Source organism: Mobula birostris, chromosome 15 (assembly GCF_030028105.1).
Source record: "Mobula birostris isolate sMobBir1 chromosome 15, sMobBir1.hap1, whole genome shotgun sequence".
NCBI lineage: Eukaryota > Metazoa > Chordata > Chondrichthyes > Myliobatiformes > Myliobatidae > Mobula > Mobula birostris.
In genome coordinates this window covers 7,900,340-7,928,032 of record NC_092384.1, presented here as the reverse complement: position 1 = coordinate 7,928,032, position 27,693 = coordinate 7,900,340, and the positions used below count along the sequence as shown (strand labels likewise).

The 27,693-nt window shown below is 39.1% G+C and overlaps 1 protein-coding gene across 3 annotated transcripts in view; it reads right to left on the bottom strand.

The window, feature by feature from the left end:
- sf3b3 (splicing factor 3b, subunit 3) overlaps positions 1 to 27,693 on the bottom strand; it is a 51,492-nt gene that overhangs the window by 20,752 nt on the left and 3,047 nt on the right. For 2 of the 3 annotated variants that reach the window (XM_072279290.1, XM_072279288.1), the window contains exons 2-18: positions 25,313 to 25,448; positions 24,681 to 24,834; positions 21,085 to 21,257; positions 20,490 to 20,662; positions 18,888 to 19,029; positions 17,217 to 17,329; positions 15,259 to 15,396; positions 14,297 to 14,400; positions 12,924 to 13,089; positions 12,541 to 12,636; positions 11,888 to 11,960; positions 8,120 to 8,271; positions 5,885 to 6,040; positions 5,234 to 5,389; positions 3,312 to 3,455; positions 2,732 to 2,854; positions 1,803 to 1,957 (exon numbers count right to left, since the gene is read on the bottom strand). In XM_072279290.1, coding sequence (XP_072135391.1) covers positions 1,803 to 1,957; positions 2,732 to 2,854; positions 3,312 to 3,455; positions 5,234 to 5,389; positions 5,885 to 6,040; positions 8,120 to 8,271; positions 11,888 to 11,960; positions 12,541 to 12,636; positions 12,924 to 13,089; positions 14,297 to 14,400; positions 15,259 to 15,396; positions 17,217 to 17,329; positions 18,888 to 19,029; positions 20,490 to 20,662; positions 21,085 to 21,257; positions 24,681 to 24,834; positions 25,313 to 25,382 — 2,288 coding nt within the window. In that variant the 5' untranslated portion in view covers positions 25,383 to 25,448. Of the gene's footprint in view, positions 1 to 1,802; positions 1,958 to 2,731; positions 2,855 to 3,311; positions 3,456 to 5,233; positions 5,390 to 5,884; positions 6,041 to 8,119; positions 8,272 to 11,887; positions 11,961 to 12,540; positions 12,637 to 12,923; positions 13,090 to 14,296; positions 14,401 to 15,258; positions 15,397 to 17,216; positions 17,330 to 18,887; positions 19,030 to 20,489; positions 20,663 to 21,084; positions 21,258 to 24,680; positions 24,835 to 25,312; positions 25,473 to 27,693 lie in introns of all 3 variants that reach the window. The other variant, XM_072279289.1, reaches the window with a different exon arrangement.

Genomic DNA, 27,693 nt, shown 5'->3' with positions numbered 1-27,693 from the left:
CATCCCCACTCCCCTGCTTTCACCCCACAGCCTTTGATGCCCTGGCTAATCACGAACTATCTATCTCTGCCTTAAATACACCCAATGACTTGGCCTCCACAGCCGCTCGTGGCAACAAATTCCACAGATTTACCACCCTCTGACTAAAGTAATTTCTCCGCATCTCAGTTCTAAAAGGACGTCCTTCTATCCTGAAGTTGTGTCCTCACAGGAAAGCCCTCCCCACCATTGAGTACATCTACAGAGAGTGCTTTTTCAGGAAAGCACCATCCATCATCAAGGACCTCAACCATCCAGCCATGCTCTTTTCACAATGCTACCATCAGGAAAGTGGTATAGGAGCTTCAGGGCTCATAACAATTGCTTCAGGAACAGTTATTACCCCCCCCCCCCACAACCATCAGACTCTTGAACTAGAGAGGCTAACTTCACACACCCCACCACTGAACCCCTTCCATTTCGCACTTTCAATGACTCGATCTCAAGTTCTCGATATTGCTTATTTTTTTAAAATCTTTTTGTATTTGCAGTTTGTTGTCTTTTGCACATTGATTGTTGAGCGCGATCTTTGATTCTGTTGTGTTTCTTATTTTTACGGTGAATCCCCAGAAAGAAATTGAATCTCATGGTTGTAAATAGTGTCATACGTACTTCGATACTAAATTTACTTTAAACATATATAAAGTACCTTTCTCCCCCCAGGGTGTCAATAGCTAACACTTGACAACATGCTTTTAAGATGTGTGGAGAAAAGTTTAGGGGAGATGACAGAGGTAGGTTTTTTTCCAAAAAAAACAGAATGGTGAATGCCTTGGGGGCAGTGATAGAAGCTGATACATTAAGAGACATTTAAGATGAAGAAAATTAGTGGGTTATGAGCTGTGTGGGAGGGAAAGATAGACCGCAGAGAGGGTTAACAGAACAAAACAGCACCATGAGCCAAAGGGCCTGTACTGTTCTATGTACTATGTTCAAAACAATCAGATAACCTCAGCATCTTCAACACCGAAGAGATCACATCGTGAACACGACTCTGTGATAATGAACTTGATGGCAAAGCTGAAGCAGACCCTGTTGTCTTCCCCTTTCAGTCGGTAAAACCAGTACTAATTCCCTGACCAACTTCGGAGAAAGGGTTTCATTTCAGCATTACAATTCCCAGGCACACTGTGGGGTTCTGCATTCCAGTCGCACTAGATTCCCAAACCAAGTGTACTTCCAGAGATATTGTCTACTAAATTTCTTCTGAAGAATTACCATTTTTGGTCTCTTAAACAGAAAATGCACTCAGATTTTAGATTAATGGGAAGAAATAAAGTACTAATATTCTGCCCTCACTCAAGATTTCCCCCATTTTCTGAAGCTAAGGAGGTCTGCCCCCACTCAAGATTTCCCCCATTTTCTGAAGCTAGGGAGATAGGTAAACGCCAGTATGTGCAGTTGTAGTTTGAAGGCAATTCTATTATTCACCAACATGTTAAAGTACACAAGGAGCTGAATAAAAAGGCAGTACTTCTTGGCGCTCTCACGAAAGACAGATTCAAATATTGATCAAAATTCCTTCGACTCTGAACAGCGCCTAAATTAAATGTACAAACGAAATAAAAACAGCCAACTCCATGACAAAGGTTAATGGTTTAACAACACAATAAGTAATCAACAACAGCTGTGAACTGAGAATTAAACAGTGAGAGCTAATAATCAGAAATAAAACAACAAACTAAGTCTGGTAGAACAAACCAACTAACATTCACTCTTGAAGCCTTGTATTATATATCTAGATTTTTCACATCAAAACTTACCGCAGTGTGTTAGTGGAAATGGCCACAATGCCCTCAGGACACTGTTCAGAGGCAAAGCCAGATGCATATTCTAGAGTTTCATAGGACAGCGGTGTCAGGTGGAAACGAGACTGGTATGAGTAGCTCAGCCATGACCTACTGGACATGGCCAAAACCTGTATTGGAAAGAAATCAAGTAAAGCATAATCAACAGCAAAGAATAATCAAATTAGAAAGCATTGCCTGAGAACTGTAGCAAGCCAACTTTAAATCAGCAATAGTGAGTAATCATGATATCAGGTGAAACACGGACTGAAAGTATCATCATTTTAAAGTTGTTCAGATTTGTGGGTTGGAGGATAATGACTTCACAGGGCTTAAAAGCAGCACCGAAATTATATAGTATCATAATAACCTTCACACTTTTTCCAATTAAGAGGGGTCTAAGATCACACAATAAAAAGCTCCAGGTTTAGAGTGTGGCAAAACTATTAATGCCCAGGGTAAGCTATACAAAGGTATTTCCAAACGTGTACTCATAATATATAACTCACTGATCCAAGGCTAATTTAGAGAACTGTTTCTGCAGACTCTATTTGTTAAGCAGCAAGAACCTCAAGACTGCGGTGAGAAACATGATAGGCTTCTTTACTTATCAACTTTAAGACCAATTCCCTTTAATACATGACAAGGAGGAAACTATGGGCAGTTAGCAATAATTCAAAGAGAAAATATGGAAATATTCTTATTATTTTTCTGCTTGTAGCAGAGTTCTAATAACATCCAACATTAGATTTTTGACCATTTAGAACGATCTTAAGTGATAAGATTTTGATTTATAGCAATGATGAACAAAGGCAATCTTAAAAATAAAGCAACATAATTTTTGTGTCATTATCATCCAAACCTTCAGATTGTGAAAAGGAGAAACAAAATTTGTGTACACTCACCGCTTCTTGACCTTGCATCCTGACCCTGAAAAGTTTGACAGGTCGTGATCCCAGGTATCGGGTTCTTGTGTCAGACAGGTCTCCAGTGACTGGGTCCAACACTGTCCTAAGTAATACACCGTTCTAAAAGAATCACAGAAAAATATTAGAACACCAATAAACTCCAAATGTGCACAAGGTATACTAGACGATGCTACCCACAAATGTTCTTTTGTTCTAGGCTGCAGTGTTCTGATATGATATAAGACATACAGCATAGGCCTGTTTTAATCTGTGCCACCACAATGTATTAGGGTTAAAGCACATGATATAAATGCTAGTGACTCAACTGAGAATGAGCAAGAGGTGATCAGCTAAGGAGAGTTAAGGTGTGAGTTGACATTCATATGACAAGAGTAAAGTCTTCTCCAGTAAATTGTTTAACTGTTTTAAAAACTTTCAGAACAGGGTTTTTTTCCCCCCCTAGAGAGAGCCCTAGCTTTTAACAGTTGTGAGGAACGACTTGGGCTTCTTTAGTTTTGAAATTGAGATCCTTATTCAATCCCTGCAGAGTTTAACTTAGCCTAGTTCGTTTACTCACCTGTAAACCAATATTAAGGTATAAGAAGCCAATGGACCCTTTCTCTCCCAGTTCATCTTGTTTCTCTGCACCCCCCATCTCAACTATGCAGAGAGATTCAGGCTGTGCAGGAAGAGCTTGCATACTGAGAGGCTGCAGACAATCCTAAAAATGACAAACGACAGGTCAGTGCAGCTTATTAACTCAGAAAGTTTGAGTGGTACAAAGCAATACATTCCAGAAAGCCTTAGTTCAACCCCCTGTTCAATCAATACAGAAATATTTGAGGACAATTTAAAATATTGAAGCATTTCAAAAAGGAAATTTCACCTAAGGTGGACCACAGATACAACCAAATGATGTCAGTACACAAAGTCAGAGGCAATGATGGGGGTGGCCAACAGATTCTTCACTTAGAATCAGATTTAAGAACTTTCAACTCATCACTTGGCAGTTTACTTCTACAATGAGAAACTGCAGAGATTTTAAAGGTCGCAAAAACAAAACAATAAAGTTCAGGGGTAGTAATGAAAAATATGCCTCGTAAGTTATACAATTCTTTGGACAAGGGTGAAACAACCAGGAGTTCCATTTTCATATGCCAAGGGCAACCAAAAGAAGTTGTGAAGAATTTTCTCCAAATATATTAGAACTATAATAGTTGAAAAATAAAGTACAACATGACCAGCAGGATAAAATGCTCATGGGAAAAAAATCTATACAAAAAATGAGGCCTAAATTAACAGGTCAAGATCTGACAGATGGTAGTTTCTTCCCACATGCTGTTGTTTTAATCAAAAATAACTTCGAGGAAAAACAATCTTTCTAAAGGAGTTTAATCTATATATTTATGTTATGCTGGCACTTTATGGAAGGAATGCAGAAAAGTAACAGTTATCCCTTAACATCAGAAAGTTCCAACTCTTTGAGATATTGCTTAACTAGATTAAATCACCAGATAATTTTCTGATCAACTGCCCCATCTATTGATGAGAAATCAAAACAGCAATCTCTTATCAAGATCTCACTCCACAGGTAAACAGATAAGCGTAGGCTTAGAACATTGCCTTCAAATACATCACGCTCAACAAATTTGTTAAAGTTTCTTGAAAAACCAAGACTGAGTAAATCCATTTATTTGATAGGACTTAGTTTAAACAAGGGTTGGTATTAGAGACTACAGTTGGCCCTCCTTATCCGCGAGTTCCGCATGCGTGAATTCAACCAACCACAAATTGAGAAAACCCGGAAGTGCTCTTCCAGCACTTGTTGTTCCAGCATGTACAGACTTTTTTTTGTCATTATTCCCTAAACAATGCAGTATAACAAATATTTACATAGCATTTACATTGTATTAGGTATTATAAGTAATCTAGAGGTGACTTAAAAGTATACGGGAGGATGCACGTAGGTTATCGTGGAGTGGGATCAAAAAAAAACGGAAGTTCTCTTACTAAGAAAGTCGGAACAGGTACATCCGGTATTACTTAGCATCAGTTAGTCAAACGTTTGTCTTAGTATATAGTATATATTTTACCTTTCTATGCATATAAAACACTTAAGAAACATAGGTATTTCAATAATTAAACCACTGCATTGCGTACTAATAATTGTAGCTTTCATCAGGGCAGGACCTTTCTCACTTTATCCTTTAAAATTGTTCTGATCGCTGACCGACTGTAGCCTAACGCTTTTCCAATGACCGATGGCATTTCACCTCTTCCCAATTGCTTTATTATTTCCACTTCATTTTCGATTGTGATTGCGATTATTTTCGTGAATAGAAACTCTGCGGATTCAGAGCTCCGCTGCTGGGTCCTAATGTCCACAGGGGGGGGCCAGAACCAATCCCTCACGGATAAGGAGGGCCGACTGTACTACTTAGTACATCTAAATTAAAAGGTTAAATTTGAAGTACTAAAAGGAAATTGCATAAAACTTACCGAAGGGTCCAGAGAGATAATCCTGACTGTGTTATCTACGAGACCCACAGCCAGAAATCGGGAACGCTGTTCTCCTAGAGGAACATTTGCTAAACTCATGCAGACGACATCAGTCGACATCTCTTTACGCTCTGTGTATTCATTCAGTTGTCCAGACTACAACCAAAAGTTTGCAAATGCAACACATGAAACATCTGATGAAATGGACTAATAACTTAATCAGAAGACCAATATAACAATAACTATTGACAAAGAAAAGAACTGCTTCAAATACAACTTGACCTAACATTTTAATACTGTCTTTTCCATCTTTTCCTGCCATTCCTTTCTCAAAACCCTGTATGCTTCTATGACTTAACTGACAGTGTAAAATAATCTATGTTTTCTGTGCATCAATTTTGCAGATTGTTTCCACTTTCTTGGAAGTGAGAACAATATTCAAACACCAAAACTTCAATCGGAAACCAGATCTAAGTGCTGGACACTCAGAACCGGTCACCTCTGTTGGCTGTATGCATAGAGCAGTGATGCCCTGGAGCAAGTTATGTGCTTGGAAGGGATAACAAATTCTGACCAGATGCATGTATTTTAATTGAAAGTTAAAAACAGTGACCTATCAACTAATGTACTTCTACATTGTAGTTTACTCACCGGATCCATCTCAAAGTAAACCAGCTCCCCGCCAGTCAGTGCAATCACCACCTGTCTCTGATTCACTGCACATTTCACAATTGTCTTTTTACCAGGGGTCTTCCACTCGTTGACTCTCTTATCGGCACGGATGTGACGGATCCCATCAGGGTACACCTTAAAACCCATCAGAAAGGGAGTTAATTAGGCTACAGTACAAAGTGCACTTTCAAGTTCATCTTGTGTTGTTTTTGTGAGGCAATCTTTCCACTTAGAGTGATAATGCACAATATCACGATCATTTAAAAAATTAAGAAAATCCTCTCATTCCTTCTGCTTATTTCAGCTACTCAATCAAGGTGAGAAACTTGACAAGCTCAGTCTTGGTTATCAGAAAATAAATAACACTATGTATAGAACTAATTATTCTAATTCATCTTTATTTCATGTTGCTCCTGCCCAGATAAATCATGTTCCTTTTAAAATAGTCTCCACTTCAAAACTGTGGAAAAACTGTCATATTTTCATCAATTATTACATCCCCATCAAGCATTCAATTGCATTCCCAGGTGTATTCTTGTTAACACTATGTCAATTGGCAAGAATTTTCCATCAGTAATTATCCTCTGAGCGCCTTCCATCACGTTGTCCCTCATTCTATTTATCCAAGATTACCAAGTTACTACATGGCCAGCAAAACATTAGTGGGCTAGGTAGATTAATCAACAATTATTCCTCAAGAATATTACACTAATTTCAGTCACTTACAATTACATAATTGAACCTTATAATCAGTACCTTTTCTTTACAATTTACAACTCTTACAATTCACCAGACTCATTTTGCCACTAATAGGAACAGAAGTAGGTCAGCTAATCAATTACTCAAATTTATCTCATTGGAATCACATGGCAGTAATTTAACTCCAAACTTTTGTTCAGTAATCTTGGCCAAATAAAAATTCTCTAATCAATTTATGATTTTTCCATTTTTCCAGCTGTGTTAGCTCACAGGGGAAGAGCTCCAGATTTCCAGTACCATCTGTTTGAATACGTAACATCACCAACCCTCAATAGGCTAGCTGTAAAATAAATTATCACAGCTTAACCAACCCAGGTAACGCAATCATACTGAAATTTGACACTTAGGAGAAATACAATCCTCATTTATTGAGACTGTTTTTGCAATTTAATTCTGGCCCAAAAATTCTAGTGAGTTTGTACCATGTTTGTACCATGCCTGTACCCCATTGCCAATAAATCTTTCCCATGGTGAGACTTCAGAAATTAGTGTAAAGTTTCCAACAGGTCCAACAATAACCCAATTGTAACTTCCAACTTTTGCATTCCTAATTCTGGGATAAAAAACATTTTTTGAAAGTAACAATTTAATTAAAATACAAATTAATTAAATCACACCAGTGAAATAATCACTTGATCAATGAAAATCTCAGATGTTTTCTATTTCAGCATGTCACTGGGACACAAAACTTTTTTCCTCAAGGAGAAAAAGCTATGCACATACAGATGCTGAATTTCTACTCAGCTGAAAAATGCTGAATGAGGTACTAATGGTCACTGGGCTAGATTTAGGAGGAATAAAGTAATGTTAATTATGACACTTCACATGTAGCTCGTCTTGCCACTTAAACAGATTACAACACCTTTTTTAAAAAAATATAGGGAAAAGGCTTAAATTCAAAAAATTAGATGCTACATTTTTTTCCCAGATTGCATGAGTGAAGCAAGAAGGGTATGCAAAACAGATTACTCGAACAGTCAATGAAATTATTGGTAACAGCCAGCATAAAACATTATAGCTTCAGCTGAGCCAATGTACAAACCAATTTTTTCCCAGAATATGGGCATTGCTGACACATTTACTACTTTTCCTCCTGAATTGCTGCAGTCCTTGTGTTTAAAATACTCACAACACTATAAGTTCTACGATTTTAAACCAGCAACATTGAAACTCAGCATGTGGTGTGACGTGGAGATGAAGTTACAAACAGTATCATTCCCTTACTCTTGTTACTCAAATTTATATTTGGGTGGTGCTATTGAAGCTACAGCAAGAAACTGCGCATACTTTATATGGGACAGTCAAGTGTGCCATGATCTGTGAAGATTTTTTTGTATGCAATAATCTGGCACAATATTTGAGTGAAAGAAACTGAAGAACCCTGTTTAGAAAACAGCCACAGGCTGTAAAATACATCCAGATGTTTACGTCCTGGGCTAAACCCTATAGTCCTACCTGAACCAGTGCATCCTCACCAAGCAAGGAGCAGGAGAGTGTGGGGGTGGTACCCAGAAATCCAGAGTCTGTCACTTCCTCTACGGTCTCACCAATAGACAGTACCAGTGTAGCATTCACGAAAGACACAATGATGTATGCATCATATTCATCTAAACACACACAAAAAAGGTGCAAAATACACTTGCAGGTTAACATTCAACACTTATAATATATAATACAATTTGCCAATAAGCATTACCTTGCCTCTAATGGAAATCACTAAGCGGCAATTCCTTATTGCATCTTGTGGGTTTCATTTTTACTGCACAAATAAAGTCCCTCCCAATGTCAAAATGAAGCTGATATTAGGATCACCAAATGTTCTGCTGAAAGCAGTCGGCTGTCTCTTGTAGATTTGATCCTATTTGTCTTGTGTGCTGGGGGTGACTTGTACAGGACAAGGGAAAAAGGAACACCATAAAAAAAAATACAGAGTGTACCACTTACTGCTATGAGGCTCTGCCTAGAAGTCATCTCTACCTAGTCCTTGACAAAGGCAATACTAGCGACAGGTTTAAGAATGAAACAGAATAAATGTCATCATGAAACTTCTAAATGCATGAACTATTTTGGCTTGAGACTGCAAAATCTATTAGTAAAGACAAAAAGGCTATTACATGTTTTCAAATCTTGAGTTTGGCAATCTTTTAGCCACTGTTAGTTAAGGTCTAGAAGGTCAAGCCCTAGAGCAGCTAACAGGTTGATAAGCTGCCTGCTGGTAGCAAACACAGCTTAGGAATTGGTACGATAAAGCTAAGTTCATAAAAGCAGCATTATATTAAAGTTTATTTGGTGAACGTCGACAACCTAATTTGATTCAAAGATCTATTAAAGATCTTGAAGTACAATAAATCTGATGATTTGGCTGTTCCTAAATTAATCTTGCACTGCATCCTTGTCATTTCCAGCCAAATCTGCCAACAATGTATTTTACATTACCAGTATGACCAAAATATTGAATTTACAACGTTCTACTGCAGCTAAAATGAAAACCTGACATAGATATCACAATTATTGCATTAGCTTTTCATAAGATTTCCAAAACAAACAGTTCAGAACCCCCACAATAAAGTACAATAAATGTTATTTAGGGACGTTAATTAAGTACAACAGTCCCTCCATCCAAATGAAGTTATTATGAAAATACAGTTATTATGAACTTCCAAACCTGAGTCACATTTGGAGGGGGAGTTTTGAGTTTCACATTAGGTTAAACTTTTGGTGTTTGAGGAGCTTGCAATCAAAAAAATGTGAAGCACCACTTTTGCAGCGCAGTCACTGAGATGCACTTTCCTGCATAAATACCAATAAAGTACATCAGACCTAATGACAACACTGACAATAGTCTTGCTGATTCTCATAATGATTCTATTGTTGGGATGGGAAGGTTGGGAACGTTGCAGCTTTCCATTCATGTAGAATATCTGTATCATCAGTGCTCTGCTTCATGTAATCACTGATTAGGACTTTTCTTTACAATGTTTGTCTTAAACCAATATCCCGGAGGCCCTAGCAGCAGGTACGCACCTAGAATGAGTAGCACCTTCCCCGGCCACCTGTGGGAGAGAAACAGAGGCTTGGTATTGGTAGAGATCGAGCCACCATATACCAGCCAGGGTTAGTACTGCTCTTTCACACTCAAAAGAGACAACCAGGGTATAAACTATAAACAGCAAAACAATCACTTAGGCTAGGCAAATATGAACTCTTACCCACCAGACACTGCAGGCAAGATGTAAAGTGTCAGTTGCCATCATAAATGAAACTATAAAATGGGAACTAGCATAATCCATTAGCCAATTTACAAAATTTAATGGTTTTGCCCCAAATAAGAGGATGTTTTAATGGCAGAACAAGTTTATGTTCTTTTGAAGTTTATATTGGAGCATTATTTTCCAAGAAACTCATGTAAAAAGCACCATTCGTTTGAAAAGAATCAAAAAGTAGCCATTTCCATTCCAAACAATTAAAGTGCAGTAGGAATTCCAAATGCTACTCATTCCCAACCAAAACCGAGAAGTAAATTTACTCAATTGACTGAAAGAAATATGTTTATCCCACATTTGCTAATGGTTTTGGTTGATCTGATCATCATACAATTGCTTAAAAATATATAAGGACAATCAAAACTTGCTGTACCCAGCCCAAGAGACCAATATTGCAGTTTCCAGTTTTGTACATCATTTACAGTAAGACAATGACAAAAATCACAGTATGCCTTTCCAGATTAACCCCAATTTATATTCAATAACCTAACCCCAGATTAAGTCATAGTGGAGAAAATTACTGAGTGAAACACACTAGGCTAGGATTGGAAGTTCAAGCAAAAGTCCACTCATGATTGCTATTTAATGGAAAGAGAAAAATACAAGAACACAGGCACACTTTAGTAAAAGTACTTCCCTGTGCTGACGATGAAAGACTGCCAATACAGTTCTAAATCAGATTAGTGTACAAGGAAAGCAAAGTGGGTGATGAAATTCAGCCGGGTTTCTGATCTTGAAAAGGTCGGTTTCCTGGGGGGGGGGGGGGGGGTTTGGGAGGTTATAGGAACAACTGCAGACTGTGTTTTAAAAGATTATATGCTTTAACTACAAAGCCAGTAGTGGAGAAAATGAACACGGAGAGGTTGATGGTGTGTCAACTAATTAAATAGGCTACCTTGGCACAAATAGTGTGGAGCTTCTTAGCATTCGTTTAAAGATTGTGGAAAGATGCATGTTCCACTGGTAGACAGGGAAAGAAGGAGGTCAAGTAGGTCAATGCCTTTTGTTAGTTCACTCACCACCTGAAGTGGAACCAAACTGGCAGCCACATCCTTCAGGCCACAACAGTTAAATAAGTGGTGGTTGGTTTTACCACGCACCTCTTACGATGGACACTAAAGTCCTTCACCCAAAGTACATTCTGTGCCCTTTTTACTTTCACTGCTTCTTCAAAATGTTATTCAATATGGAACAGTACTGATTCATCAGCAGAGGGAAGATAGTAGCCATTATAGTCTTGGCCAAACTGAGTAGTCTGTCAGTCAATTCAGAGTTAAGCAAATTGCTAGGTGCAGAGTCACACAAGCCAGACCAGACAAGTTGATAGATTTCTTTCCCTGAAGACAATTCAGTAATTTCTGGTCATTATTAATGACTTCTAAAAAATGTATATAAATTACACAACTACCGTAAACAAATTTTGAACTCAAATCCTTTTATCTCACCACCCTGGTAACGCAATTATGTGCACCACAATACCCAGGTTTGCAAATTACTGATAAACATAAATTAGTGTCAAATCAATGCAAGTTATTCTAAATAAGGACTAACTTCCAATGTACAAGGACTGCATTTCAAAACAGATCAATCCTTTTGCTTTCAGTAACTTTAGTTTCAGAACCAGGCTGGCAAGAATAAGGATTTTGGGCTGACATGAAGCAATAATAGGCAGGTATGCCTATTGATGAAATGCCAGCTCCGGTTGTCATGAAATTCCACTTTACAAAACAACACATGCCACTTCATAGGAAATCAGAGGGTTTACCCAGTGGGTTAAGCAAGTCAAAATGAAAAAAAAAATACATTTACAACTCAATATGGAAATATGTTAAGTCAGAATTCTTGCTTCCCTCAGTGTATTTTGAATTGTCGTGATTCCAGTGTAATTGCTGGATACCATCATACGAATAACACTGCATCCTATCCAAAATGAGGGTGTCTTACATTATTCAGACCATACCTTCCACATGTCTTCTTACAGTCCACACAGCATTAGGATTACCGGGCAGCTCAGAGACAGCCATTTCTGATACCTGTCAAAAAAAAAAATTAGGGAAGTATATTAAACCTTCTATATTACCCACTTTAAAGGAATTTTTCCTTCAGTGTAAATTCAATTCAGCTAGCAATGGAACTGATGATTATGGAAAATTGATATGGGCCAAATACAATGATTTTGGTCTTCTCAATGTTAAACTGAAATGCTTAGAAAACCAGCAACTTGACACATCAGTTGCGTGGAGCTATTCTGCTGAATCAGAGAAATAGAATTTTCCCCAAATACTTTTCAGAGAAGAGACATGATACTCATCATTTCAGCAGCAGTGCAAGCGGTAACCCAGGCCTTTCCTTACCAAACATACACACATAAAAAAGGCACAGAAGGTATTGCCAGCCCAGTCAGAACAAGAGCCTTCACTAATACCTATCTGCCATCGTACCTCAGACGCCTGCCCTGACTTCCAACTACAAATATTTAATGAGGTTGTCTAAAGTGGGAATCAGGACCAGATACCCGATAATTCTATGAACTTTCAGATTATATTCAAATCCTGAACTGACTAAAAGTGAAACTATTCCTGTCCTTCTATTATCTAAGTAAAAATCTCATACCTCAAGACCATGTCTCAAGACTCTCAATGATGACCTTGGGCCTCTCCCACAAGCAACATACAACTGAGGTGTATCTTCATTTGCCAAATCAGCAATCTATCAGTAAAAATGAAAACAGTGGTTAAGCACCTAACAGCAAACAATCATATTAATACAAAAAAAGCCAGAACAGATCTCAGTAAGCAAAACTTGATTTTTTTTTTTGCTCAGGAAACAATTAGATTCATTGAGTTAGCACTATTTACAGCAATGGCTAATTCTGCCAAAATAAAGAGCACAGTCAATTCCAAAAGGTTGCTTGATCTAGGAAATCTAATAAATCATGAAAAAAATGGGAGGATGGAGTTACCTGCAAAGCAAAGGGTTTTGAATGCATTATATACCTGGCATGTCAAAATTGGTGACAGGCTGTCCAGCTCATCCACTAATACCAAGTTTTTGAGAGGTCGTGGTTGAAAGAAAAAGGTATCTCCTTCCTCTAAGGGCATGGCTGAAGAAAATTCTGGTTCATCATCATCATCTCCCAGATGTGCAATCTGATAAAGGTAACTGCAATATGAAAGTTGTGTATCTATTTTTAAAAAGCATATTACATGAACTATACCTATCAGCACTCAATCACTAAATCTGTGATCTGGCTGGTAATTTCATCCCTGCAAACCCAGATATTACATACATACTCATTTCGAAACAAGTTTAAAAACTAAGAGAAGGCAACAATTAGTGTTCTAAAAAGACAATCTTTTTGAGCCAAGAGCAACTGATCAACCTGTTCAAAAGATCACCATATTCCCCTTTCCAAAGTACAATATGATATGATCAGCAGAGACCAATATCTTTACAGGAAGAAAAGTAACATAAGTGTGAGTATTGCGATTTCCAGTCAGCACACATTTGCTGAGAAAAGGGATAAAGATGCCTTTCCATACTTAGAAGTTGGACACTGCATCAAAAGAAATTTGAGACAGAGTTCGATAAGGTTCACCCTGAAACGCTGAGTCTCTAGTATGCAACCTGATCTGCTGATTATCAACACTTTTTATCTGTTTCAGATTTCCAGCATCCGTAGCTTTAAGACTACTGATGGACAGGAGATTTACAGACAACATAAACATCAAGAAAGAGTAAAATGGAGCAGGTCTGGGGAGAATGTGGAGGAATAGGAATAGGAATTATAGAATTTCTGGCTGTTCAAAGCACTGCTCAAAAAGGAGAAACTGATTCAATAGCAGTTTTCAACAGAAAATCAGATATAAACACAAAAGAGAAAAATTTCCAAGGCAATGAAGCAATGGTGTGAAAGTAACTGCAAGTTTCTTCGGAGATGATACAGGCATGTCAGGCCATATGTCCATACATTAGACCAAGCTGGTCCATTCTACATATTGTGTTAAGTATACGCAGGAAAATTCCTTTTTTTCCCCAAATACCAAGCAACATCATAGAAATTGAGAGACCTAATTTCTCTGCTTATTACCTTTTAAATGTACCAACTGGTAATAATTCAGATAGCTGGTAACACAACCAGTTAGGTTAGTGAAATTAGGCACCTCAGTTTGTATTTGACTGTGAAGCTCCATGACATTCACCTATAAGGCCACAAAATCTTAGAATCCTTCATTTATCACGCTGAGGTTTATCTTCAAAGGACGTCAAACAGTAAACCACTTAGGGGTATTTTTCAATTAACCCAGAACAGGAGTATAGAAAAAGCTGTTCAAAATGTCCAGCATGAATAGTAAAAATGAATACGCACTGATTGCCAAATTCGGAGGCAACAAAGAGGAATCCAGTCTTCAGCACACACATAGCAGTGGATACAGGAACAGTATCAAAATACTTCAGCCTGATTTCAGTCACCTGTGAACATACAATGAACATGGCTTCATGAATTTCACTGACAGCACAAGCAGCAGGATGATGGCAGTGGACAGTGAATGACCACAGAAGAGAAACAGAAAAACACAAAGGTTAGTAGATACCAGAAGTAAAACAGAATTCAATAATTTCTTTTCACTCAGTCCCTTTCAGGAAAGCGGACATTCCATAAGCATTCAAATTGTATCAGCATTGAGTTTTAGCGATTCTTGAGGATGTAAAGGATGCAAGTTAGATTTGCTTTTCCCTTTTATTTATATAGTTGCTTCCTGCATTCAATGCCCATCTTTAACTGCATTAAGTCATCAAGAGTTCTGTAATTTTAACCTAACCACAATGAAGAAATGCCAATAAATTTAATTCAGGATGAGAAAATAAGTATTTGGCAGGAAACCAGAAACAAGACAGTAAATTTAAAAGCGAATGCATCACACATTCAGAAAAAATAGAATATATGAGAACCCATATTCAGCAGCAAATGACGAATTGTACTTACATCATGTGGTGTCTCAGCTGTGGTTAAATCCCAAATGAAGACAGTGCATACCCAGACTTAAGGAGGGGCATCAGGATTAAGCCCCGCCCTCAAAACTGACAGGCAGTTAAACCACACCTTAAGCTTCACTAGGTGTTAAAAATATTGAATGTTCTTGATTGTCAAAAATTTTAACTCAAGCACACTAAAAAAGCTTACTGTTTAATTTTTTTTGATAAACCCAATCAATTAGAAACTAATTTAATGATACTCTTTAGAGCCATTCTCTTTCACTGAATAAACAAGGATTTTACCTAATATCCCCAAGTCAAACTCACAGCGTGAAATCTTAAGAGTTTACCTACCATGTCTTCATCTGTTTCAAGTGTGATTTTGAAGATGTCGCCTTGTTCAGTTTGTGCCAGGAAGAAGAACATGGACTTTGTTTTGTGTGTTGCAGAACAAACAAAGATCATTCCTCTTTCAGGATCATCCAGGTCATTCTAAAAGAGAAAACAAGTCATATTTAAAATGTCACCTGTGGTACACTTCAAGGATTAATCAATCCTATGCAACTGGGGGTTCAACGTAACAGTTTGATTTGCTCTTTTTCATTATGGACTATGGCTTCTGTCAGTATTTAATGCCCTGTTTAATTACATTAAGTTGCCTGAAATCCTGGAATTTTTAACTAAGATGAAACAACAGCAATCTACTAAAGTTGGGGTGGGGAACAACCTGGGAGGCACGTTACAATGATAAACCCTGTGCTTAAACTGTGCTTCTAGGTCACAGGCATCATAGATATAGGACGCATTGTTAACAAAGTCTAAATTTCTGAAATGCATCCACACAGTGTTGATGGTACAGTGGGAATGTTTAGAGCAAGACCCAGAGTCAGATAGGTTATTTTGCCTTGGAGTGTCAGCAGATCCTATGAATCTGTACTCAAAACAAGCAAGTTGACAATAATATATCATACCTTAGGTTTGTGCCTTATAGGATGCAAAAGACTAGTGATCATCATCATGTGCCATGTTATATGACGTGGGCAATCGTGGTCTTTTGACCATAATTGTTCTTGGCAAATTTTTGTACAGAAGTGGTTTGTCATGCATTCTTCTGTGCAGTGTGTTTACAAGATTGAGAACCCCAGCCATTATCAATACTCTTCAGATTGCCTGCCTGACACCAGTGGTCAGATAACCAGGACTAGTGATATACAACATCTGCTCATTCACCACCTACTCCCATGGCTTCACGTGACCATGATCGGTGGGGCTATGCAGGTGCTACACCTTGCCCAAGGATGACCTGCAGGATAGCAGAGGGAAGGAGCGCCATACAGCTCCTTTGGCAGACATATCTCCACCCTGCCACCTGAAAAAAACTAGTAAACTCCCTAAAAGATCCTAGTCAATGCTAGTCAATGCAAAATTCTGACTCTATATGTACATTATTAGCAAAGGGGAGTAAACAAGGAAGGCAAATACAGAAAACCAGCTAACATCACTCCTCTACATTGACAGGATGAAGCTAAAAACGTCAAACTACAGAGGGGCATTATCTAGTAGGATACCAATAAAGAGGTTAAATGTGCTCAAACCCAACATTAGAACCCAAAAAACAAGTCACGAGGCCTTCTCAAGCATTCAGTGAAGTTATAGGTGATGGGATTATTAAATGTCCTAATTCATTTCCTATGTGATTATGAGATTAATTCTCAGTTAATTGATGACCAAAGGTACAATTTTTCATGTATACTTTGACTACATGTACGTTCCAGATTGAGCCACTCATTCTCTACCCAAAAGGGGACTCTTTGATTTACACAAAACATATCCAAATCAAATAAACTGCAGAAAAGCTGAATAGCTAATGATGTTTATTACGGACATCAGTATTACTCAGCCAAATAATTTGCAGAAACCAAGTCTCATTTGAGGAACATGTAGATGTGAAGTACAACACTGCTACGAATGCTGCCATGGAGGGAAGACAAAACACTGTTACCAAATGAAAGCCAGAGTCCTTCTATCTTCATGGCCAGCAATTTTCCTTACTTTAACATTACAAAATAGATCACCACTAGATCATACAGATATTTGGCTGTATATAAATATGCTGTTCAATCCTCCTACAAAATTAACAGTAGCTACAATTAAAAGGCTTTTGAGAAGTTTTGGAACACACCAAAAATGCCAATTGCTTCTACAGTATTAAACAATTTTCAACATTCAAATTACACACAAACCAAAATTCCTATCTTCGCTGCAAAAATGAATTAAATGTGGGTGACCACCAAATGCAACAAACTTCTTACCCTCCTCCTGGGAATGGGGCATCGGATATCAGGCTGGTCTCCAAAGTTTTTATACGTGATGTAATTTTCAGAGCAGATTAGTACACCGCTGGGCCCATCAGAGCCTCCTGGAACTGTAGGGAAAAAAAGTTTAATTTTCAACATACTAAAACTTTACACCATTTTTCAGCTTTAAGGTAACTGCAACCTAAGAGTACAATGCAACGTTCAGTGGCACAATCGGTAGAGCTGTTGCCTCAAAGCTCCAGCAACCCAGGTTCATTCATGTGTGGATTCTGCACAGTAGGTATTCTCCCATATAGTCAAGAGTGATACAGGATGGAATCAGGTCCTTCAGCCCAATCTGTTTCTGTCAACCATGTCTATGGTTGACAAGCTAGTCATACAGTATTTTTTCTCCATTTGGACTGTATCCCTTTAAACCCTCCTATTCACATATTTATCCAAAGACATGATCGACATGGCCTCTGCTGTATAGCAGTAGATAGAATTCCGAATTGAGTTTAATGGAATGTGGAGAGGAAAAAAATTCGATTTATGTAGGATTTAGAGTAAATGAGGACTTAATGGCTAGAGCAGACCCGGTCGATCAAAGGGCCCATTTCATTACTGTATTACTTTCTGACTCGGTGAGATAAGAGTTCCGTTAATGCAAAATTATTTTAGAATCAGAATCATATTTACTATCACCGACTTATTTGCTGTGAAATTTGCTGTTTTGCAGTAGGCTGAATTTCAAGTGGAAACCATTTGTCACGGCTTTGAGGTTTCCTGCCAGAATCGTTGCCCTCAGCCTCAATGAATGAGAAAATTCCAAGGCAAGGATCTGCAATTTGTGTTAAGTCTCATTAGTCACCACCTATCCCGCTCTTGGTAGGACTGTATCTGCTCAGTCCTCTCATGCTACAGAACATATTTTCCCACACCATACTTAACCAGGAACTATCCCAACTTCGACCCCAAATTGGAGTCACCCTCCTTCCAAAACTCCGCTGCAGATTGTCTATGGGCAGCAGCCTCTCAGTTCAAGGCCATTTTTGTTGGTCAATACTGTGCATCAATAAAAGTATTCTCTAGACAGTTATAAGGTAGGTTCAGATGCAAGCCACAGCTGCCATAATCCTGCAGAACATGCATCAACCAGACCTTATGCTACCAGTCAGATCTTTACCATTAACTTTTATAATTTGCCTTCAAATTTAGTTAACCTCGATAAAATTAATAAGGGCTTTTCTCCTTACCCAGGAAAAGGAAAACCAATCTGAGATTGGTCCCAGTTCATCCCAGACTCTCCACAACAAACCAATGACTTCAAGACCTAAAGATAATAGTCTGATTGAAACTTACACCAAGAATCAAGATAATAAATTGTTCTTTAAGCAATCCCCCAGCTAACTTCCCATTACTCTGGTGAAGTACCTTTAATCTGAAATGATTATTCAGTTTCTTTTTTCACATGCTGAGGGTATCCACCATTTTCTTTTTTTTATTTCAGAGTTCCAGCATCTATTTTTTTTTAAAAAATCTTTTTTTCCCCACTATGAATTCTTACTTCATCACATCAAGGTAAATTGGTGTGTTTCAGCACAGATGACACCATCTGACTCTATTTGTACTTTGAAAATGAACTTAAGCTAGCTTACCAAGATTCATTTAATCACTTTGCCATACCTGTGATCAGGAAGTTGCCATGTTCTTCCAGGGGTTCACTGTATTTCCTCACAACATGGTTTAGGCCCAAGTCCAACTCATAGAATGTCAATGTCTGCTGAGTATTAGCAGCAGCTTCACCTGTCGGATCGCTGTCTGCCTCCTACAATAGAGGAAAAGAACACAAACAGAAAACGGACTGTTTAACTCGCAAATTTTATTTTAAACCTTTCAACAATTTATGACTGAATTATTTTTCATGCAAGGCCATTAACCTGAATATCAGGTCAGTATGGAATTCAAATATAGTTCATTCCTTTATCCATTGGAAGCTGACCAAGTCACCAGGTTTTCTTACTGCTACACCATCTCACAACTGTCAATGAATAGCAACCAAGAATCGGAATACTCCCAAAGACTTGGCATCCTTGCCATAGAGGGAGTACAAAGAAGGTTCACCAGATTGATTCCTGGGATGGCAGGACTTTCATATGAAGAAAGACTGGATGAACTGGGCTTGTACTCGTTGGAATTTAGAAGATTGAGGGGGGATCTGATTGAAACATATAAGATCCTAAAGGGATTGGACAGGCTAGATGCAGGAAGATTGTTCCTGATGTTGGGGAAGTCCAGAACGAGGGGCCACAGTTTGAGGACAGAGAGGAAGCCTTTTAGGACCGAGATTAGGAAAAACTTCTTCACACAGAGAGTGGTGAATCTGTGGAATTCTCTGCCACAGGAAACAGTTGAGGCCAGTTCATTGGCTATATTTAAGAGGGAGTTAGATATGGCCCTTGTGGCTACGGGGGTCAGGGGGTATGGAGGGAAGGCTGGGGCGGGGTTCTGAGTTGGATGATCAGCCATGATCATAATAAATGGCGGTGCAGGCTCGAAGGGCCGAATGGCCTACTCCTGCACCTATTTTCTATGTTTCTATGTTAAATCTATATAGCAAGTTCCTGTACATGCTTTAATGGAAGATCATCAACATTAACTACATTTTCTTCTGTAACTGAGTATTTACCCCATTATTTTCCTACAAGCACAATAATTTATCAACTGAATCATTAATGCATAATTCAGAGCTTCAGAGGCAGTTGACTTGAAGATAAAGTATCTGATTTTACAGAGATGCACGTAACATACTCTATAAATTAATGAAACCATAAAGCTGGTCATTCATGCAAGGTTTATATTAACATTTTAAAGCAAAATCTTCCTCTCTAAAAGTGACAATTTACATAATGAACCATAAGTACCAGATGTGATATTCAACTTGGCTCGTGCAGAAACAGCTGATCTCAGCTGGATCTCATAGTTAGCCAGTGTCCAAGTCTTTCAATCACCAGCCAGTTACCAAAAAATTCATAGTAAAGAACAGATATAGCTGAACTTTACAACATAATTCCCAAAGCTCAGGTGTACATCAATACATCAACCAGAGTCCAAACTACAAAAATTGTTCTTTAGGAAAAGTCAATACCTTGAAACTATTGCAGAACGTGAGAAAACTTGATTTTCTCAAAAGTTAACTGCAATAATTTGGCAATAAATGCCTCAGCAAACAAACAAAAATGTTTTATCACACAATATTAGTCATACAATCCTCTAAAGCCCAAATACCTCATAGTCCATCTCAAGGCAAGCAAACATAGGATTTTCAAAGCCCACATCGACACCAACAACATGATACACCAAAGTATTTGCTTTATGAGCCTCCAGTGGTGAAGAAATGGTGAGACGAGCAGCAGCATCTCTGTTCAGGATGTAGACCAGCTTTTGCTTCTCAATGGCACCTGGCAAGAAACCAAACCACTTTTGTCATAGAACCAGAGGCACAATGATAACATCTGTAAAAAATAGGAATATACTGTAGATCTCTCAAAGCACTAATAATAAACACATTGCTGAATCAAAGCAAAGACATCCACTTTGTTCAGTATTAGTCACCTTATCAAGGGGTAGATAAGGGAACGTCAGGAGAAGTTTTCCAGATTTTCTACTCCTGATTTCCACTCCCTTCCAGAAAGTAGACAAACCGATTTCAGGTGGTCCAAGTTAGACTTCCAATATTCAATATCAGATTATTGCTCTCACGTGACGTTTTCAAGAACAAGACAATAGTGGGGTAAGTAGGTGGTGCAGCAGATGAGTCATAATCTACTGGATGGCGGCCTCACAGTGAATAGCCTGGTTCTTACTTTCCCCTGCCACTTACCTATCATGACAGCACGACCTTTCGGGTCAACTGCCAAGTACTGGCCAGGAACAATGCGTCGGCATCCACTCTTTCCAAAGGTTTCCTGATGAACCTTGTCAAAAATATTCTTGGAAGGCTGGTATTCCAGGATAACAATTCTGCCAGAGTCACTGCCTACTACTATGTAATCTGTGGATAAAATGGAAGCAAGATTTATGATGAAAACGTAGAGGTAATGACAAAATAATGCATTATCAATGTAGATACAAGCAAAACCCATATTACCAGAACACTAAGCAATGGAAGTTAACTTCTTTGTTGTGCTCTGGGAGTTTCTGTAGTGTTTGCTTGGGAAACATAGCAAATACTTTTACCCATCAGGTCAACTTTCTTTCACCTGACAACTGTCAACTAGAACGGTGAAGCAAACTAGCAATATGGCACTGATCACAATGGTCAGGTGTGGACCCACAAATGAATTATGTTTGAGCTCCAGTTCTAAAAACTGTCCTACCAGTCGCCAACGTTGATTGCTTTTATAATTCAGATCTTAGGTGTGATGGACGACTAAGGTAAAAGATATATGGGTACTCACTAACTATATTCGGACCCCATTTGACTTCAGGCCAGAAAAGGATAAGATAGGCTTTCTTTTTCAAATGTACATTGAAACATAGAGCAAAATGCATCCTTTGCGTTTGTAAGGATTGCGCTGAGCAGCCTACAAGTGTTGCCATACTTCCTGCAATGAAACAGCATGACTATGGTGGAATTTTCACCATGTAGGTTTAAGGAACGTGTCATAGAACAGAGACCTCCACGTAGTTGTTCACATTTCTCTAACACTTCATCACAGATGAGACATGCTGGCTTATCAGTCAGGGCATTGCACTGTGTTAGAAGTCATAATACAGCTGTACAAGACACAGCTGGAGTATTACATACAGTTTTGGTTACCCTATTGCAGGAGACTAAATTAAGTTGGAAAGACAGCAGTTTACAAGCATGCTGCCAGGACACGAGGGCCTGAAATCAAGAGTTTGGGCTAGCTAGAACTTCATTCCTTGGAACACAGGAAACCGAAAGGTGATATATAAAATAATAACGAGGGGCATAAAATCATGAGATGCAGTGTTTGTGTCGGTGAAAGGAAACAAAAAATTAGAATGCATGGGTTGAAGAAGAGAGGGATAAGATTTAAAAGGGATTTGACAGGAAACTTCTTCACACAGAGGATGGTGTGTATTTGGAACAAGCTTTCAGGCAGGTACAGTAACACTTAAAAGACATTGGTACAATTACGTGGGTAGGAAAAGTTTAGAGATACGAGCCAAATGCAGGCATATGAGTCTGGGTAACTTGGTTGGCATGGACGATTTGGGCTGATGGGCCTGCTTCCATGCTGCATTGCTTTATGCTCTGAATCAATGAACTAATAACCATTATCCAGGTATGCCTGATTAGTTAGAGACCTGATCCTTGAATAAATCCTGGACTGGCAATTCAAAGGGATACATTACAGAGCAGAAGTTGAAAATATCATTATGGCAGCTTAAGTATTTGAATTCAGTTTTGAGCAGTAAGTAAAAAAAATAAATCAGTATGTGATGATTTGGTTTATTTGTTTCTCAAGGAAGCAGGCAACAAGGCTGCTTTATATGTTACTGTAGCTTCAGATAAAGTTAGTGGATTCTTGCCCTCTGTAGTGCATTTGAAATGTGAATAAAACCTCACAACCACCTTCCTAAAGGCAACAAGGGACAAACACATTCCAGGAAAGAACAAACACAATGAATCTTTCCTTACCTGCTTCATGAAACTAAATCATGATTTGAACTCCCTAAGCTAAGATCAATAGAAAACTCCCAACTGAGCAGTTAATACAAAATCAAATTTCTTGAAGTCAACTATTCGTAAAATGCATTTCTTACATTACCCTACAGTCATTCAAAGCAAAATGGTAGCCAAAAGCTGGAGCTAACAAGAAATTCAGAATAGCCACTGAAATAAGAGACCACGATTTATTCGAATTCCCATCATTATCTTTATAGTATACATACAGCTACCCTGATAGTTTTCAAGCATTTTAGAGATGCTTCCCAGTGCTGATCCATCTCAGAACCTTTTTCTATGAAGCAACCAAAAATCAAAATCCAGTCCTGCTAATGACTTCCTAGGCGGGTTCACACATTTCCAATTGCTCCATTCAATGATGGAATTGCGGCTCACAACTAACCACTTACTAGACATACTTTCAACCAGATCTCTAGACCAAAATGTTCATCTGAATAAAGTCACTAAGTCCCAGGAATGATCAAATACTGGGAATGAAAGGGTTAATACATTAAGAGCATTTGGCAGCTCTGGGCCTGGACTTTATTTTAGAAGAATAGGGGCGGGAAGTCTCATTGAAACCTATCAATTATTGAAGGGCCTAGATCGATTAGGTTCTTTAAGGTTGTTATAGCCATGGGAAGTAGTGGGGATAAGCTCCCACTACCTATTAAATGCGCTCAATGGTGTGCGTCTCGAACAGCCTCTGACAACCAAGTCCAGCTCCGGCCTTAACTATTGGCTTAGCTATTAAGCCCAGTGGAACCATTTCTACCTTCAAAAGGAGTAATATCAAGTTACTGGCCCCTTAAAACTAGTTGCTTCAGGCAGATGGGGCTCGTCAGCTATGGAAGGCAACTCATTCTCAAACCTCCACCATTTGCAGCTATACCCACTATGGAGAAGGGTTTGGGAGTAAACTCAGAGGGAAAAATCCAGGGTGGGTCCCTAAGGCAGTTCTACATTGAGCTCAACGCTAACTGGCAACTTCTGCAACACTGCTGGTGCCAAACTGTATTGGTCTCTCCCGTTCCTTTCGATTCATCAGTTGCAAGAAAGGGAGACTGATGCATGGACAACAGCTTGCTCTCCCTATTGTACTACACTAGCTTGAGCATCACATAGACAGCTAGGACGCAACATCTATGGTAGACTCCGACCAACAGAAGGCCTTAGAGTGGATTGGAGAGAATGTTTCATCGCGTGGGGGAGCATAGGACCAGAGCGCATAGCCTCAGAATACAAGGTCATCCCTTTAGAACAGAGATGAGAATTGAGTCTGTGGAACTCATTGCCAGTGACATCATTAGGCATAATTAGAAGCAGAGGTTGACAGAGCATCAAAGATTATAGGGAAAAAGCAGGAGAATGGGGTTCAGAAGGATCATAAATCAGCTGTGATGAAATGGTGGAGCAGCCTCAACATGCTGGATGGCCCGATTCTGCTATGTTTTATAGTCTAAAAAGGGATCGAACTAATCTCCCATAACCACTGCATGATCTCAAACATCCATTCGGATTAGGAATAATGTAGGACAAGATGGTATTTCTATATATGATTCAGGGAGTCATGATGGAAAATGCTTACATGGAATTGAGAATAAGATGCAGTTCACCACTGATTATCTCTATGCCATTTATGCTTGACTTTACTGAGAGGAAAGCACTTGGATGAAGAACTAGAAGCCAGTCCAAATGAGATGAGATGACAGATTAAATTAAAGCTGCTGAATTTACAAGCATTTTTGTGAGAGGTCAACCCATTTAAGAATATTCCTACCTTGGTACCTCCAGTTAACCTGAAGGCCATCAAAGAACGAATGATCCCAAAAGCCTCCACTGTCAACAGTGTATGCACCTTCCCAGTATTTGCATCTGGACGCAGCAACTCCAGGATTTTCCCCCTGGAAACAACAATCTCCTGCATTTTGGTGCCTATAATGAAACATATGAATCAGGAGGATAATTCTGAAACTTCTATACCATAAAGCCCAACAATTTAGCATAAAAATTCTGCAAAATAACCTCCTGCAGCTAGAATTGCAGATTTTTACATCTTTGCATCGTACTGCTGCAACAAAACATAAAATTTCAAGCAACACAAGTCAGTGATAATTCTGTAAAGAAGTCAAACAGGACCTGAATTCAAAACATTCTAAAGAGAGTGAGATGATTAAGCCAAAGGCTGCGCATAAAAAAAGGAAGATAGTGTAAATAATATGTCTCAAGTCAGGATTTGGAATTCAAAGAAAACACCGGAACACAATCCTACAGTCCACCAGCATAACTGAGTATTACAGAGGAGTCATGTTCAATGTTTCCACTTCTTACGGGTGATCCAGCAAACTGCTGGCATAATCTATCACGCCAACAGCAGAAGTCAAACCAAACCAGCTTGTCTGCAGATTCTTACCTGAGAAGTTTCCATGAATGGCATGTGATATGCCAGTTGCTCTTTGAAGGGTCAGATTATATAAAAACATGATTCCACAATTTCTTTTATCACTTAATAACGAAAGTTAGATCCCGCTTCCAGTGTTTAAGAGAGGCTGCAGTCAGAATACAAATTGAATCTGTGTAAATATTAATTACAAAATCAGAAGAAAATTAACAACACAAAGCCACAAGGTAACTGAAAACTGTATATGGATTTCAGCAAGGCATTTGATAAGATACCCCATGCAAGGCTTATTGAGAAAGTAAGGAGGCATGGGATCCAAGGGGACATTGCTTTGTGGATCCAGAACTGGCTTGCCCACAGAAGGCTGTAGATGGGTCATATTCTGCATGGAGGTTGGTGACCAGTGGTGTGCCTCAGGGATCTGTCCTGGGACCCTTACTCTTCGTGAGTTTTATAAATGATCTGGATGAGGAAGTGGAGGGATGGGTTAGTAAGTTTGCTGATGACACAAAGGTTGGAGGTGTTGTGTATAGTGTGGAGGGCTGTCAGAGGTTACAGTGGGACATCGATAGGATGCAAAACTAGGCTGAGAAGTAGCAGATGGAGTTCAACCCAGATAAGTGTGAAGTGGTTCATTTTGGTAGGTCAAATATGATGGCAGAATATAGTATTAATGGTAAGACTCTTGGCAGTGTGCAGGATCAGTGGGATCTTGGGGTCCGAGTCCATAGGATGCTCAAAGCAGCTGCACAGGTTGACTCTGTGGTTAAGAAGGCATATGGTGTATTGGCCTTCATCAATCGTGGAATTGAATTTAAGAGACGAGAGGAAATGTTGCAGCTATATAGGACCCTGGTCAGACCCCACTTCGAGTACTGTGCTCAGATCTGGTCGCCTCACTACAGGAAGGATGCGGAAGCCATAGAAAGGGTGCAGAGGAGATTTACAAGGATGTTGCCTGGATTGGGGAGCATTTCTTATGAAAACAGGTTGAGTGAGCTTGGCCTTTTCTCCGTGGAGCGATGTGGAGGTGACCTGATCGAGGTGTATAAGATGATGAGAGGCATTGATCGTGTGGATAGTCAGAGGCTTTTTCCCCAGGGCTGAAATGGTTGCCACAAGAGGACACAGGTTTAAGGTGCTGGGGAGTAGTTACAGAGATATCAGGGGTAAGTTTTTTTACTCAGAGAGTGGTGAGTGCATGGAATGGGCTGCCCGCAATGGTGGTGGAGGTGGATACGATAGGGTCTTTTAAGAGACTCCTGGACAGGTACATGGAGCTTAGAAAAATAGAGGGCTATGGTTAAGCTAGTAATTTCTAAGGTAGGGCCATGTTCAGCACAACTTTGTGGGCCGAAGGGCCTGTACTGTGCTGTAGGTTTTCTATGTTTCTATCAATTCTGTTTCTCTTTCCATTGATCTGCCTGACCTACTGAGCATTTCTAGTTTATTTTGCTTCAGGACCACAAGGTAACTGAAAACTTAAGTGTTCAAATCTGCAGCCCAGATGCCACAATTTTCCATGGAGAGAAATGGATGGGAAGTCAGTACTTCAGGTTGAGACTGGGCTGAAAAATAAGTGGAGATAGCCAGTATTAAAAGGAGGGAAGTAAGGAGGGAGAGAGGATCATAGTCATTCAAAGGCCCTTCGAGATGTAACTGTAGGATCAACTAGCTTTCCTGGGGAAATCTGTAACTGACTTTGCACTCAAACAGTCGTCAAGATGTACTTTATGAAATCCTTCAGTCAGTCACAAGAATTGCAAATCAGGGATGTCAGGTAAAATTTCTATGGGTTCCAGCACATATAGGGGTGAAGGGAAATGAGAGGGTAGATGAGTTGGCAAAGAGGGCATTAAAAAGAAAATATAGAAATGCACATTAGTATCAGTAAAGCAGAGGTTAAGTGTGTAATCCGGGAAAAAAATCAACCAAATGTGGCAAGAAAGATGTGACAGGGAGGGGAAAGGGAGGCATTTATACCAAATATAAAAAAGTGCTGCAGGTACTAGGGTAGGTAGTGGATATAGAAGAGAGGAAACTGTGTGAACTAGGTTAAGGCTGGGGCACTGTGCATTAAACAAAACACTGAAAATGATAGGAAACACCAGACTGGATTGTGTGAGGAATGTCAGGAAGAGGAGTCAGTAGAACATATAGTTCTGAGTTGCAGGAAGTATGGGATACAGAGAGAGATGATGAGAATTAATCTAAGGAAACTGGGGGTGCAGGAATTCACATTGAAAGGGTTGCTGGCATGGGTGAGAGAGCACAGGTTAGGGTATTTTTAGCTTTCTTAAGGGGTACAGGGTTTTTTTAAATATAGGATATGCCGAATAAGCAGGAATAGGGTACTAGGATGGCCAAAGATGGGAGGATAAAGTGTAGGTTGG